This window comes from Gekko japonicus, unplaced genomic scaffold, assembly GCF_001447785.1.
Source record: "Gekko japonicus isolate JY-2015 unplaced genomic scaffold, Gekko_japonicus_V1.1 scaffold163, whole genome shotgun sequence".
In the NCBI taxonomy this organism is placed as follows: domain Eukaryota; kingdom Metazoa; phylum Chordata; class Lepidosauria; order Squamata; family Gekkonidae; genus Gekko; species Gekko japonicus.
In genome coordinates this window covers 291,197-304,209 of record NW_015161950.1, presented here as the reverse complement: position 1 = coordinate 304,209, position 13,013 = coordinate 291,197, and the positions used below count along the sequence as shown (strand labels likewise).

The 13,013-nt window shown below is 45.8% G+C and overlaps 1 protein-coding gene across 1 annotated transcript in view; it reads right to left on the bottom strand.

Moving 5' to 3' along the window:
• THSD7A (thrombospondin type 1 domain containing 7A) overlaps positions 1-13,013 on the bottom strand; it is a 322,475-nt gene that overhangs the window by 123,456 nt on the left and 186,006 nt on the right. The window contains exons 6-7 of the mRNA XM_015429430.1: positions 9,393-9,548; positions 4,470-4,673 (exon numbers count right to left, since the gene is read on the bottom strand). Of these exons, the coding sequence (XP_015284916.1) occupies positions 4,470-4,673; positions 9,393-9,548 (360 nt within the window). The remainder of the gene's footprint in view (positions 1-4,469; positions 4,674-9,392; positions 9,549-13,013) is intronic.

Sequence of the window (13,013 nt, the reverse complement as noted above, 5' to 3'; positions counted from 1 at the left end):
AGAGACGGAGCGTGCCAGAGGTCGTGCGGGAGTGTCGGCAGAGGGGCGCTCGGGGTGACGTCAACCCCGCCCCCTGCCATTCTGAGGGCCTCTTCTACCCCGTCTTTTCCAAACCCTCGCCTCCAGAGCCACGCCGCTCCTCACGGGGCCCACTCACGTCGTGCCACAACGGCCACTGGGGCGCCACCCCCAAGACCAAGGAGGAACGCGACAGAGCCACAATATACAAAATGATGATAAGAGGCAAAGAGCCGCATTAATTTTGGCCGGGAGCCGCATGCGGCTCTAGAGCCACGTGTTCGCCACCCCTGCTATAGTACTTTGAAAAGGAATGGACAAATTTTCCTGTCACCACCTTACAAGTGACTTCTAGGGATGGCAAGGCCCTATATGCCGCCGATGTGAATGCCCCTGTGACCCCTACTGGAGGTACTAATCCCTACACCTTGTATGCCTGACTGATCCTTATCAGTCAACAGGCGAGCCAGGGTCAACTTTATGGTGGGTTGGCTGGGGAGGGGAAGGGCAGGCAGGCAGACAAGCAGACACACACCCTTTTCCCCCTGAGCCTCTCTACTTTTGCGGAGAAACTCAGGGAAGTGGGGTGGGGATTTAAATGCCTTTCTTTACCTTCTCCAGATGGGAAAGGGAAAGAAAGGCATTTTAAACATGCCTGGGTTCCCTGCCCGCCCTGCCCTTGCCTTCTCCAGCCAGCCCACCATGGCAGGCGGGGAGGTGAGTAGACATGCCCCCTTTTTCCCCTGAGCCTCTCTGCTTTGGCGGAGAAATTCGGGGGGGGGGGAAGGATTTAAATGCCTTTCTTCCCTTCCCCATCTGAAAGGCATTTTAAATATGCCTGGGTTCCCTACCCGATCTTGAGAAGATCAGACAGGGAACCCAGGCATGCTTGCATGCTTGCCCTTTGTCAGGGGGTGTGGCATATGTAAATGAGCTATTCAAATGAGCTCCTGCACCTTTTTCTATGAAATGACCCCTGATAAAGTGCATATAAGGGATACGAAGAATGTTTTTCAAGTTTCTCTTTTTTTTAGGCCTATCTTATAGGTCTGCTCTACATTGTATTATTATTCTTATTTTTAAAAGATGCAGGTTTGTGAGAGAAGTAATGAGAGGGATGTCACATAACCATTTAACTGAGTGAGAACAGCGTACAATGGGAATTTGTATCTCCTAAGGCAGAAGTAATGTCTGAAAGTTTAGCATTGAAAATTCCAAAAATCTTTAGTACATTCTCAGTTATGCTTCCCCAAATCTCTGCTCCTTCACCTTTGGACCAAAAACAAAAATGAATGTGTAGCTGCGCTGTTCCTAGTTCTGTTTAAGAAACAGTGGATGTGCTCTGAATTCCTGTATCATTTTGCATAGTAAAACTCACCTTGGGGAAGAAGGACTGTAAAGAAAAGGACAGATGATGTGCTTAGCTAACGACATGAAAATAAAGCTTACGCTCTAATTCTTAGTTTTCCCAGTTGAGTCCCAACTCAATTATAAAACAAAATCTGGAGCCACAGTGCAAGACTAGATACAGCTCTGTATGCACAAGTAATCAACTCCAATTCCCTCTGCCCAATTTAATTACAAAACAACATTTGGTGTAACGGCTAAACACATACCAGGTGACCTCTTGCTTCAATCTGTCAGAGGCATTTACAAGACTCCTGTTTCTGCAGCATGACTTGCACTGTCATTTCTATATCAGAGGCTCTTTTGAGCAGGCTGCACTGTTACTAGTAGAAACATTTCCTACTCCAGCATTTACACAATGTTGCTATGTGTATGAAAATAACTAAGCAAAATTAATTAAGAATCACTTAAATTACAGGAATTGGATGGAGGTGTCCTCTCTGCTCATCCACTTACCCACTATTCCTTTTTGAGTACCTGTAGAATATAACCACACACACACCCTTCCCTGTCGATCAAGGTCTCTCTTATTTTCAACTACCTGATACCTGTGTTTCACTACAGTATTTAAGTTCCATACATCCAGTTATGATGCTGATGATTTGAAGTTTGAAATGTAACATATGTTGTAGGGATTCTAACGGAGAAGATGTAGTGTATGAAGTGAGACATACATACTTTTTTTCCTCTCTACTGAAGGCCTCTCTGTAGACCACATTGGTGGTTCTGCCCTCAGGTGCTAGGATCACCAGGCTACTTGGTGAGCACACTCTGGCGCAGGCCACATAGAACTGTCCTTGTGTCTATTAAGTCAATTCCTGCCACCTTCAGTGTCTGGCCTTGGGACTTGTTGATGGTCATAGCAAAGCAAGCCTCCCTGATGGCTTTAAGGACTCTGCATCCCTTCCAGCCCTTGACAGGCAGTTATCAGGTGTAGGAGGGGTAGCATGCCTGAAGGCATCGGGGAGGCAGGGCCAGCAGGATTGTTAAGGTGATGCTGCTTCGGCAGCCTCCCTGATGGCTTTCAATGCTCTGCCTCTGCTCCTGCACCTGACAGACAACCGCCTGTCAGGTGGAGGAGGAGTGGGTGGGATTGTGTCTAAAGCCATTGGGGAGGCTGGCCCAGCAGCATTGCTAAGGTGCTTCTGCTCAAGCAGCCTCCATGATATATTAAAATACCCTGGCCCTGATCCTACACCTGACAGACATCCGCCTGTCTGGTGTTGGGGGAGTGTGTTTAAAGGCATTGGAGAGGCTGTCCAGTGTAGGAGGGGGAGGGAGCAGAGTATTGCAAGCCATTGTGGAGGCTGGGCCAGCAGAATCACCAAGGCATTACTGCTGGGGCGGGCTTCCTGTTGACTTTAAGCACCCTGCACCTGATGGCTTTAAGCGCCCTACACCTGCTGCTGCACCTGACAGACAGCGCCTGTCAGGTGTAGGAGGTGGGGGAGTGTGTTTGAAGCCATTGGAGAGGCTGGGCCAGCAGCACTGCTGCACCTCACAGGTAGTTGGCCATTCCTGATTTTCTCAACTGTCATTAGCTCTCTGCAGTCTCCTGTAACTCCCCCCCCCCTCAGAACACAGAGCTGTGAAGCTGACCAATCAGAGAATGGGGGACGCAAGGAAGCAGCAGCCTGGCAGCACATAGGAAGCAATGGGGGGAGCACATTTTACCCTTTTTGACCCCCTTAGGGGTTGAATTTCTAAAAATCCCTTCTTAGTGAGCATCTATGTCATGGAAGGAGTGCTCTCCCTGAATTTTGTATTGCTAGGTCCATGTGTTTGGCCTGGGTGTTGATTTTACAGTGAGGGGACTCTCTTTTATATAGATAGATGAGCAACGAGTTAGGCATAAGAACTGTTCATTTCAACCATCTGGCTTTAAAAATGATCTTTGAGAAATAAATTCACATTGAAATTATTTTTTCTCCTCAAAATATTCCATATTAGCGCTGTGTCTGCATGTCACATGGTCAGAATGTTTCCTAGTTTCTTAACAGAAAATGCCATCACAGTACCAAAAGTAATAAGGGGCTGCTGCTGTTATGGAGGGTGAGCAGGAGAACTTGACTCAGGGACCCCCAGGTTCAATAGCACCTCTGGATTGCGTGCAACATGGACTTTTTACACTCATGCCTTCCTGCCTAAAGTTCCTTCAGAAAGATCTGTACCAGCAGCTCAAACATTTGTAATTTTCTCTTTGGGTGTAGTGAGGGAAGCTTTGATTTCCCTTTATTTATTTATTTATTTCATTTGGCTCAAACTACTGAGTAACTCTTATCTTCTCCTTTCCTTTTCCATTCATTCTCATTTTCCATCTTCCTCCTAAAGGGAATGAAACACTGGAAAGGTCGCAGAAAAGAAATAGTTTGCCAAAGGATGAAAACTGGTTTCAGGTGGACAAACACACTACAATGGCAAATCAGATGATTAAGTATGCACAGAGAGGTTCCCAGTTCTAATCTGTTCTCTCTGCTGAATGTGCTAGGTGCTGCTACCTATCATCCCAGTTTGGCCCATGTTACACGGCTGTTGTAAAGATTACCACCATCACATACAGAATGTGCTTTGAACACTGAAAGAACTTGATAAAAGTATTATTATCATTAATTTGGGTCCAGTTTTATTTTGTAACTCTACTGGAACTGTCTTAGCTACCAGACCATGCATGACCTATGCTAAATGACATTTGTTTCTTATCTACAGTCTTCCTTTGATGAGTGAAATAGTTTCAACAACACACTGGCCACAATCCAGAGGACCACATGTCCAGCCAGTTGCTTTTGTTTACAGTTTTGCTTAAACCCATTTTTTTCAACCCAACAATGACTGATTTTTTTGAACACCAGGCAGTCCAAAACACAGCTTGTCATTTTGGATGGAGGAATGAAAACATAAACAACCAGTCACATCTAGCCCTTTGTGTACATGGAGGAACACAGAGAACTAGAGCCAAGTTTGTTTGTTTGTTGTTTCAGCTGCAAAACTTCAATTCCTCAGAATAAAGAAATAGCAAACCACAGAAAGCTGGGAGAATAACCTACCATCACTGTTGATACAGACCACCTGTGGAACCTGAGTACCAGGCCCACAGTCCTTCTCATTGTCTGGGATGCATTCTTCCAGCCTGACTATCCTCCAGTCATAGCAAGAAGGTTCTTCACACGGGATGGCTTCAATCAGGTGGGGGCAGCTGCCTGTGCCTCCCGTGGGTTCATTTGTGATGCGGCGTTTTCTTAGTTTAAAACCTAAAGTGTGAAAAAAGGAAACTACAGTTATGATGACTTTTCACAGAAGAGATTAAATCCTCATTTTCCATTCGCACTTGAAACTGTGCAAATACTGCCCAGCGTTTCCTATAAATAGATGTTACAATTTGTTCTTCTTGATTATTAAAAAAAAACCTTTCTAAGCCTTTATATACTTATTAATAGCTATGTAATAACCAAATATTATTTATTTATTTTAAGATATTTTATGTTGCCTTTCCACCTGATCAAGGTCCTCAAGATGACGAACATGAAAACATATGAACAATTCAAAACAACATCTGAAATGATGAAATAAGTTGATAAAAACAAATAAACATATAACACCAGAACCAGGGAGAAGGGCCAATAACCATTGGGGGGGGGGGTATGCTACACACAAAAAAAGGTCTTCACCTGCTGGGGGAAGACACTGATAGCACACACCCCTGCTTCACTCCTTTATGAACTGGGATTTTGTTAGTGAAGGACTCCGACATTCTGACTCTAATTTGGGCACTAATATTTGTGTGTTGCTCATGTAACAGGAATAACAATATACCTGTTTATCAATATTCAGTTGTGCCAATTTTTGCCATAAGCTGTTCCTATCAATGGAGTCAAATGCAGCGGCCAAGTCCACAAACATTACCTATAGAGATTTTGTGGGGCCATTTAAGCCTGCATAAGCCAATTGGTGAAGAGTGAGGCAGTGGTCAACTGTGCAAAGACCTCTCCTGAATCCTGCTTCATGGGGATGGATAACACAGTGATCTCTGGGTTAATATGTGCTTTCTACAAGAAGCAGAAGAATAATTAGGGACATGATGCTGCCTAATACTGAGACAAACCATTGGTCTATCGAGGTCAGTACTGTCAACTAAAACTGGCAACAGATTTCCTGGATTTTTCACATCGGTGGTGGAAATTGCCGTTGTTGCACCCAACTTATGGTGACCCCATAGGGTTTTCAAGGCAAGAGAAGAAGTGGTTTGCCATTGCTAGCCTCAGTGTAGCAACTTTGGATTTCCTTGGTGGTTTCCCATCCAAGTACTAACTAGGGCCAACCCTGCTTAGTTTCCGAGATCTGACAAGATAGGGCTAGACTGGGCCACCCAGGTCAGAGCTCTTTCACATCACCTGATACTTTTAACAGGAAATGCCAGGGACTGAATCTGGGACCTTCTGCATGCAAAGCAGACACTCTACTACTGCACCACAATCCATTCCCAAACAGGCACTACTCAGATTATTTAAAATGCTTTCAGCCACTGAGAGTATTCCTTAAAAACGTCAGAACTGGGAGATGAATACTACTTGGTCAATGTGACTTGCTTTTCAGGAGGACTGTGCTGAAGGGAACACGATGATCAAGATGACTTTAAGAAGCTAATGATTTTAAAAGAGAATCTGAGGTGTTCCATAGAACCCAGTGAGAAAGATTACTTGTGGTTGTGTTAGTGAAGCCCCAATCAGATTGAAAATCTTTGAAGAATGATGACATTTATTTGACAGCAGATTTAGTTACAGTACTTATTTATTTTATATTTATTTATTATTTCTATTTATATCCCACCTTGCCGGACACACTGGCTCAAGGCGGATAACAGGGTTAAAATAATGTAAACAATACAGAGATAAAACAGTTAAAAATACAAGACCGGTTAAAACAGCAACAGTTACAGATAAAAAACCAACAGATGATGGCGATAATCCAAATCACACCCAATGATAGGAGTAGCATCCAGCAAGGTCTCAGGCCAGAAGATGGTCTAAGTTTCAAGTCAGGAGATGTTCCAGGGTACATTCATCAGTGGCTGTACTGATTAATACTGTAACATCTTCTTAAATCTCTTTTGCTATACAGTCTATCAACGGAACGTGCCTCATTGCATCACTCACTCACAGTTCTGGAGGCTGCTGCTAGTGCAAAAATCAGACTCTGGAAAGTGTGATTCACATGTGTTTAGTCAAGATTCATCAGGGGAAATCACAGTAAAGGGAGCTGGCAGGATGAGTGCTAAGGAACAGAGAGCCCTTTAGAAGGTAACAAAGCACAAAGAGCTGGCACTGATTGGAGAAAATTAGGAAAGATGGATGGCTGAATCTCAGGGTTCCTTGGTGATGGACAGAATGACTGACTGGTGGTCAAAGTAGAAAAGATGGTGAGCGATCCAGAATGGATTGTTCCCAGAACCTTTCAAATCACAATTACAGTAGTGTGGGGGACAGATTCAAATCAGAGCTGTGTGGGGGAAGGAGAGGGGCTTTAACTTTCTCGTTTTCTTTTTTCTTTTTACTAAAAGAAATGGTTTTATTCCATATACAAAATGTTCAGAAGAACGAACATTTCATGAAAAGCTAAATATTTAGTAATATTTGTATGCATAAAGCTGCCTTATACTGACTCAGATCACTAGTCCATTAAGATCAGTATTCTCTACCCAGGCTGGAAGCAGCTGTTCAAAAGAGACAGCGTGGTATAATGGTTAAGAGTGATGGACTCTAATCTGGAGAACTGGTTTTGATTCCCAAGTTGGGCCAGTTACAGTTCTCTCAGAACTCCTCTCAGCCCCCCTCACATGGTGCCTGTTGTAGGGAGAGGAGATGCTGGCGATTGAAACTGGGTTTTTTTTAGCTTTGTTTGTTTATTTTTTAACTGTTTTTTTTTTGATCGAGGTTCTTGAAAAATCCCAGAACCAAATACTGGTTTGGTATTCGGATCCAGGATTTTTTGGAAATACTGAAATTTTTCGGGCCCAATAGACCAGAAAAAAAAAAATGCCAGAAAAGAAACCCCAGCCGATTCTGGCTTGGCTTCTCCTGCAGCTCAGTGTAAACCAAGCTGCAGGAGAAGGCAGCACAGAGGTGTGCCAGTGAGGAGTGACTGGTTCCCCACGGTCACAGCCGATCTTGGCTGGGCTGGGCTGTCCTCTCCTGGCTCCCTGGTTTAAAATAGGCAGCAGGAGAAGGCACCACAGAGCTGCACCTGCACAGCGATCCTAGCTAGGCTGCCCTTTCCTGCTGGCCAGTTTAAACCAGCTGGCAGTTGAAGGCAGCACAGAGCTGCACCAGCGGGGAGCTCCCAACTCTCCAGTGACCCAGCTGACCTTGGGCTGGCATCTCTTGCAGCCCGGTTTAAACTGGACTGCAAGAGAAGACAGCCACCCCAGCTGATCCTCGGGCTGACTTCTGCGGCCTGCCCGACAAACAGGAGAGAGGCAGGAGCAATCTGCTCCTATCTCTTTGCTGTTTTCTGATCTACCTGAAATTCCCTAATATATCCGGGATTTACTTGTTTTGGGTTTTTTCCATTTGCCCAAGAAAACCTGGATACATTTGGGAAGCTGAAATATACCCAAAAATACGGATAAGGTATTTTTTGGGTATATTTTCGGCTCAGGTAGATACAAATGCACACCCCTACTGGGACCTTCTGCATACCGAGCAGATGCTCTATCACTGATCAACAGCCCCTCGACATAGCTAAGTCACTACCTGTGTGGGCAGCCTCACACCCCAGTTTTGACCACCCTCAAGATCTAAGCACCAGCAAAACAAACAAACAAACAAACCAGGACTGTATATTGCCTAGGAGGACCACCCCAACCACCATATGCCTGATAGGAGTGCACAAATGACTCAGAATTAATGGTATCAAAATGGCATTTCTTTGCCTGTGAGGATTTTTCATGCATGTGAGTAATTTTCCTGTGGTCTCAACCTGTTTTCTGACTTGCAACAACTGACGGCCAAACTGGATATGACATCATCCACGGGTCTGTTCCATGGATGCTGCAGCTATTTTACAAATGCTGCAAAGGCCCAATCTTGATCAGGCCCACAGCATGGCAGGCTGAGGCACTCTTGTTCCCTCACAGTGCCTTTAAAGTGCCAAAAAAGCTGCTGGGGGTGCACCTGTTTTGGCACTTGAAAAGGCATGTGAGGGGGAAAGAGCTCCTCAGCCTACCATGCTGTGTCTTTACAGCACTTTTTGTAGTACATCTATTTTGGGCCTGATTTTGAAAGCACCACTGTCCATTAACAGTCTGTACACGTTACTGTATTCATTTCCTTTGATGGGTTAAAGATTTTGCCATTAAGACCACCACCCACTTGAGGCATCAATGAAGTATTTGCATGAGTGAATGCCAGCCTGGCTCTTTTTTCTCTCTCTACTCTATGGAAATCAAAAATTTGCATATGCTTCCAATCAGCAGACGTAGCCCAATATACACATCTCTCATTTTCGGGAACGACTTAGTGCAATTCCCCCCCCCCCACACACACACACACTGATATTACATGTAGAAGAAGCCTGAGATGCTCTGATGGAAATTGTTTTCTGTGACAGGCCTGACTAACACAAAAATGTACAGAGTATTCCTTAGTCCAGTGTAATCAAACATCCATACGTGTTTTGGGCGATACAGCCCTTCTTTAAGGGAATGTTTGCAATGGGGGGAAAGGGAAAGGAATTTTTCTGACTTTTGTTCCACATACAAACTGCGGAGGAGCTCTGAGCTGTAATATTCACTTTGAAGCTGAGCATTATGAGCTGCCAAAGCTTAGATTCTGAGTCCAGAGGGTTTCATTTGCATCTCTGCTTAATTCCTTGTATAAAACCTATGACAAAAATCAGCCTGGAGCTGAAACGTTATGCTCCCCTAGCTCGGGATGCATTAAAAGTAATTAAAATAATTTTGAAAATGTACTCACCTTTTTTGGCTTGTTGATCCTCACAGCTTTCAAAAGTGCATGGCCCCCAAGCTGACCAGACTGAAACCTCACACTCTATAGGACATGGGATATGGCACAACTGAGTGGTGCTCGGTGTAGGGCCTCTGCACAAATTCCAATCCACAGGTTTGGATGCTGTGAGGACAAAAGCATTTTGCACATGAATAAAATTCTACTGCAAGAAAACACTGCAACACAGCAGAATGTTCTTTTGCATCATGTTACCACCGTGCTCATCTAAAAGTAACAGGCAGGAAGCATGCAGTACAGGAAGATAGCAAAAGATAGCAAATTCTGCACCAGAACAAAGATTTCATTCCACTTGATTAACAGATTAATTTTCTATAGCAGCACATTATCCTATGTGTCAGCACTTGAATTAAAACAGGCCAGGGACCCTAATAAAGTTTTAGATGTTGTTTCTATGGGGGCAACACGATTTTTTCTCTTTTGTTCTAATCAAGGGTTACTCTGTCCCACCTGACTCTCATCAACACTGACATATCTCTTTCTGTAGAGCCATGTCTGGCTGAGGAGGGCCATCTGGTTCACAGATCTTTGTGGCTTTATTTACCCGGGCTGCCTATTGTGAACATGTGAACATGGATTATGTCCCAAGGAAGATGGGTAGTTGTGTTGGTCTGAAACAGCAGAACAAAGTTTGAGTCAGTGGCACTTTTAAGACCAACAAAGTTTTATTCTGAGTATTAGTTTTTGTGTGCACACACTTCTCCAGATACAATGAAAGAGAAGTCACCAACCATTACAAACAGGTAGAAGGTGAGGAGGGTGCTGCCAGGAATGGCGAATTAGAGTCAAGATCAGGGGTGTGCAGTTTTTTTCTCCCAGTATTTTTCAGTTCAGTTCCATTGAAGCTGGAAAATTTTCGGGATTCCCCAAAAAACTCAGATCCCATTACTAGTAAAAAAATTCGGAACTGAGATTTTTCGGAAAACCAGAATTTTTTCAGGTGCAATAGACCCGAACTGTGGGGGTGGGGTGGGGTGGGGGAGCAGCAGCACAGCTGCAAAGAACAACAGGCAGCTCAGCTGAGGCTCTTTTGGGTAGTCTGGTTTAAGGGGACTGCCCAAGAGAGCCCGCGAAGCAGTTAAGCCGTGGAGAGCCCACAAAGAGGCTTTCACGGCTGACTCAGCTGCAGCTCTAAACCAGACTGCCCAAAAGTGCCCCAGCTGAGCCAGCACGGAGGGTCTTCCCGTGGGCTCAGCTGCTTCGCATGCTCTCTTGGTTAATCTGGTTTAAACCGGACTGCCCAGCAGAGCCGGACTGAGCCAGCAGAGGGAGTCTCCAAGCAGGCTCTCTTGGGCAATCCCTTTAAACCAAACTTCCCAAGACAGCCCCAGCTGAGCTGGCAGGGAGAGTCTCCCCGCCAGCTCAACTGCTTCACAGGCTCTCTGGGACAAAAGAACCCCAGCTGAGCCGGCAGGGAGAGTCTCCTCAGGGGCTCAGCTGCTTTGTAGGCTCTCTTAGGCAGTCTCTTTAAACCAGACTGCCCAAGAGAGCCCCAGCTGAGCCAGCAGAAAGAGTCTCCCTGCCAGCTCAGCTGCTTCACGGGCTCTCTTGTGCAGTCCCTTTAAACCGGACTGCCCAAGAGAGCCCCAATTGAGCCGGGTGTGATTGGAGAAAATTAGGAGAGATGATTGAGTGACTCCTGGCTGCTTTGCAGGCTGTCTTTTGCAGTCCCTTTAAATGCTTCCTGTTTAAAGGGACTGCAAAAGAAATCTCAAAAAATAGGTACATGCAGTGTTCTCTGTAAGCTGAGTTAGTGTGAGCTAGCTCACTGTTTTTTAGCCTCCGGCTCACACATTTTTGTCTTAGCTCAGGAAGGATGGCTCTAGAGCAAACTGATTTATTCAGTAGCCAAGTTGCTTGCTCATTACTTTAATGCCAGTAGCTCACAAAGTAGAATTTTTGTTCACAAGACTCCGCAGCTTAGAGAGAGCATTGGTTACATGGTGGGAGCAATCTCCTTCTGCCACTCAGCTTTTTTTGGGGGGTTGCCATAATATTTGAATATATCCAGGATTGGGGAGGTGTTCCAGTTCTCCTGAAAAATCCCAGATACCTTTAGGATACCGAAAGATACCCAAAAAACACCAAAAGGATATTTTTAAGGTACATATTTGGATTGGGTAAATCTGAATGCACGTTCCTAGTTAAGATGTATGAGCAGTAAATACAGCTAAGACTGGATGAAGGCATTTGGTAAGAGCTATGAATAGTAGCAAATTAGAGTTTTCAAACAGATGCGAGAACTGAATGACATTAGCATGTGTAGTGAGATAAGAAACCAATATCTCTGTTAAACCCTGGGGAATCCATTGTCCAGAGCAGCTGGTGGTTGACCGTATCAAATGCGGCCGATAGATCTAATAACAGCAGCGCCGCCACACCACCTCAATCCAGATATCTACGGAGGTCATCAGTAAGGGCGACCAGCACTGTCTCCGTCCCATGCCCCGGGCGAAAGCCAGACTGGAATGTGTCAAGGACGGAAGTGTCATCTAGGAAGCTCTGTAACTGAGTCGCCAGCGCCCTCTCGATCAGTTTGCCCAAATAGGGCAAATTGGACACCGGCTGATAGCTAGCCAATTCAGCCGGGTCCAGAGTTGGCTTTTTCAGGAGAGGGCGGACCATCGCTTCCTTGAGTGCCTCAGGGAACCACCCCTCCAAGAGGGACTTGTTGATAATCTCCCTCAAGGCACCTTGAAGCCCCTCGTGGCCCGCTTTAATGAGCCAAGAGGGGCACGGATCAAGGCTGCAAGTGGTTGGACGCACAGATACAAGCAATCTATCAACTTCCTCCAGGCTGAGCTGGTCAAAGCCCTCTAAACCCGGCGAAGCCGTGCAAGGGGCCTCGAATTCATTCACTGTATCAACTGTGGTGGGGAGGTCACGGCGGAGCATCAAGACTTTATCCACGAAATAGCTCACAAAAGCCTCACAGCCAATGTCCAATTCCCTATTATTTTGTCTGCCCTGTGGCAGAGTTGTCGATGACCGAATCGTTCTAAATAATTGGGCCGGGCGTGAGCTAGCGGACGCAACCCTAGCTGCATAGAAATCTCTCTTCGCAGCCTTGACTGCCATCTCATAGGATCTCATAAACGTCCTATAAGATGCTCTTGTAGCCTCGCCACGAGCTCAGCGCCACCGTCTCTCTAACCGTCTGAGCTCCTGTTTCACAAGCCGCAACCCCTGGGTATACCAGGGGGCCAGCTTAGAGCGAGGGCGCAGAGGGCGCCGGGGAGCGATCACGTCGATGGCCGTAGAAAGTCAGCTATGCCAGTCATCCACGAGCTCATCCAATGAACCGCCAGGGGGTATCAGATCCTGCAGAGCCATCTGAAGCCGCACTGGGTCCATTAGGCTCCGTAGGTGAGCTAAAATCCGCTCGCCGCCTAAACAGGGTCGGGTCGGGACATTTGTACCAGCCTTCAGGGCATAGTGGTCCGACGATGGTACTGCTTTCGCAATAATCCGGTCCACCATAATCCCCATCACGAAGATTAAATCGAGCATGTGCCCAGCCTGATGTGTGGGGGACGATAACCCATTGGGAGAGTCCTAGTGACGCCATGG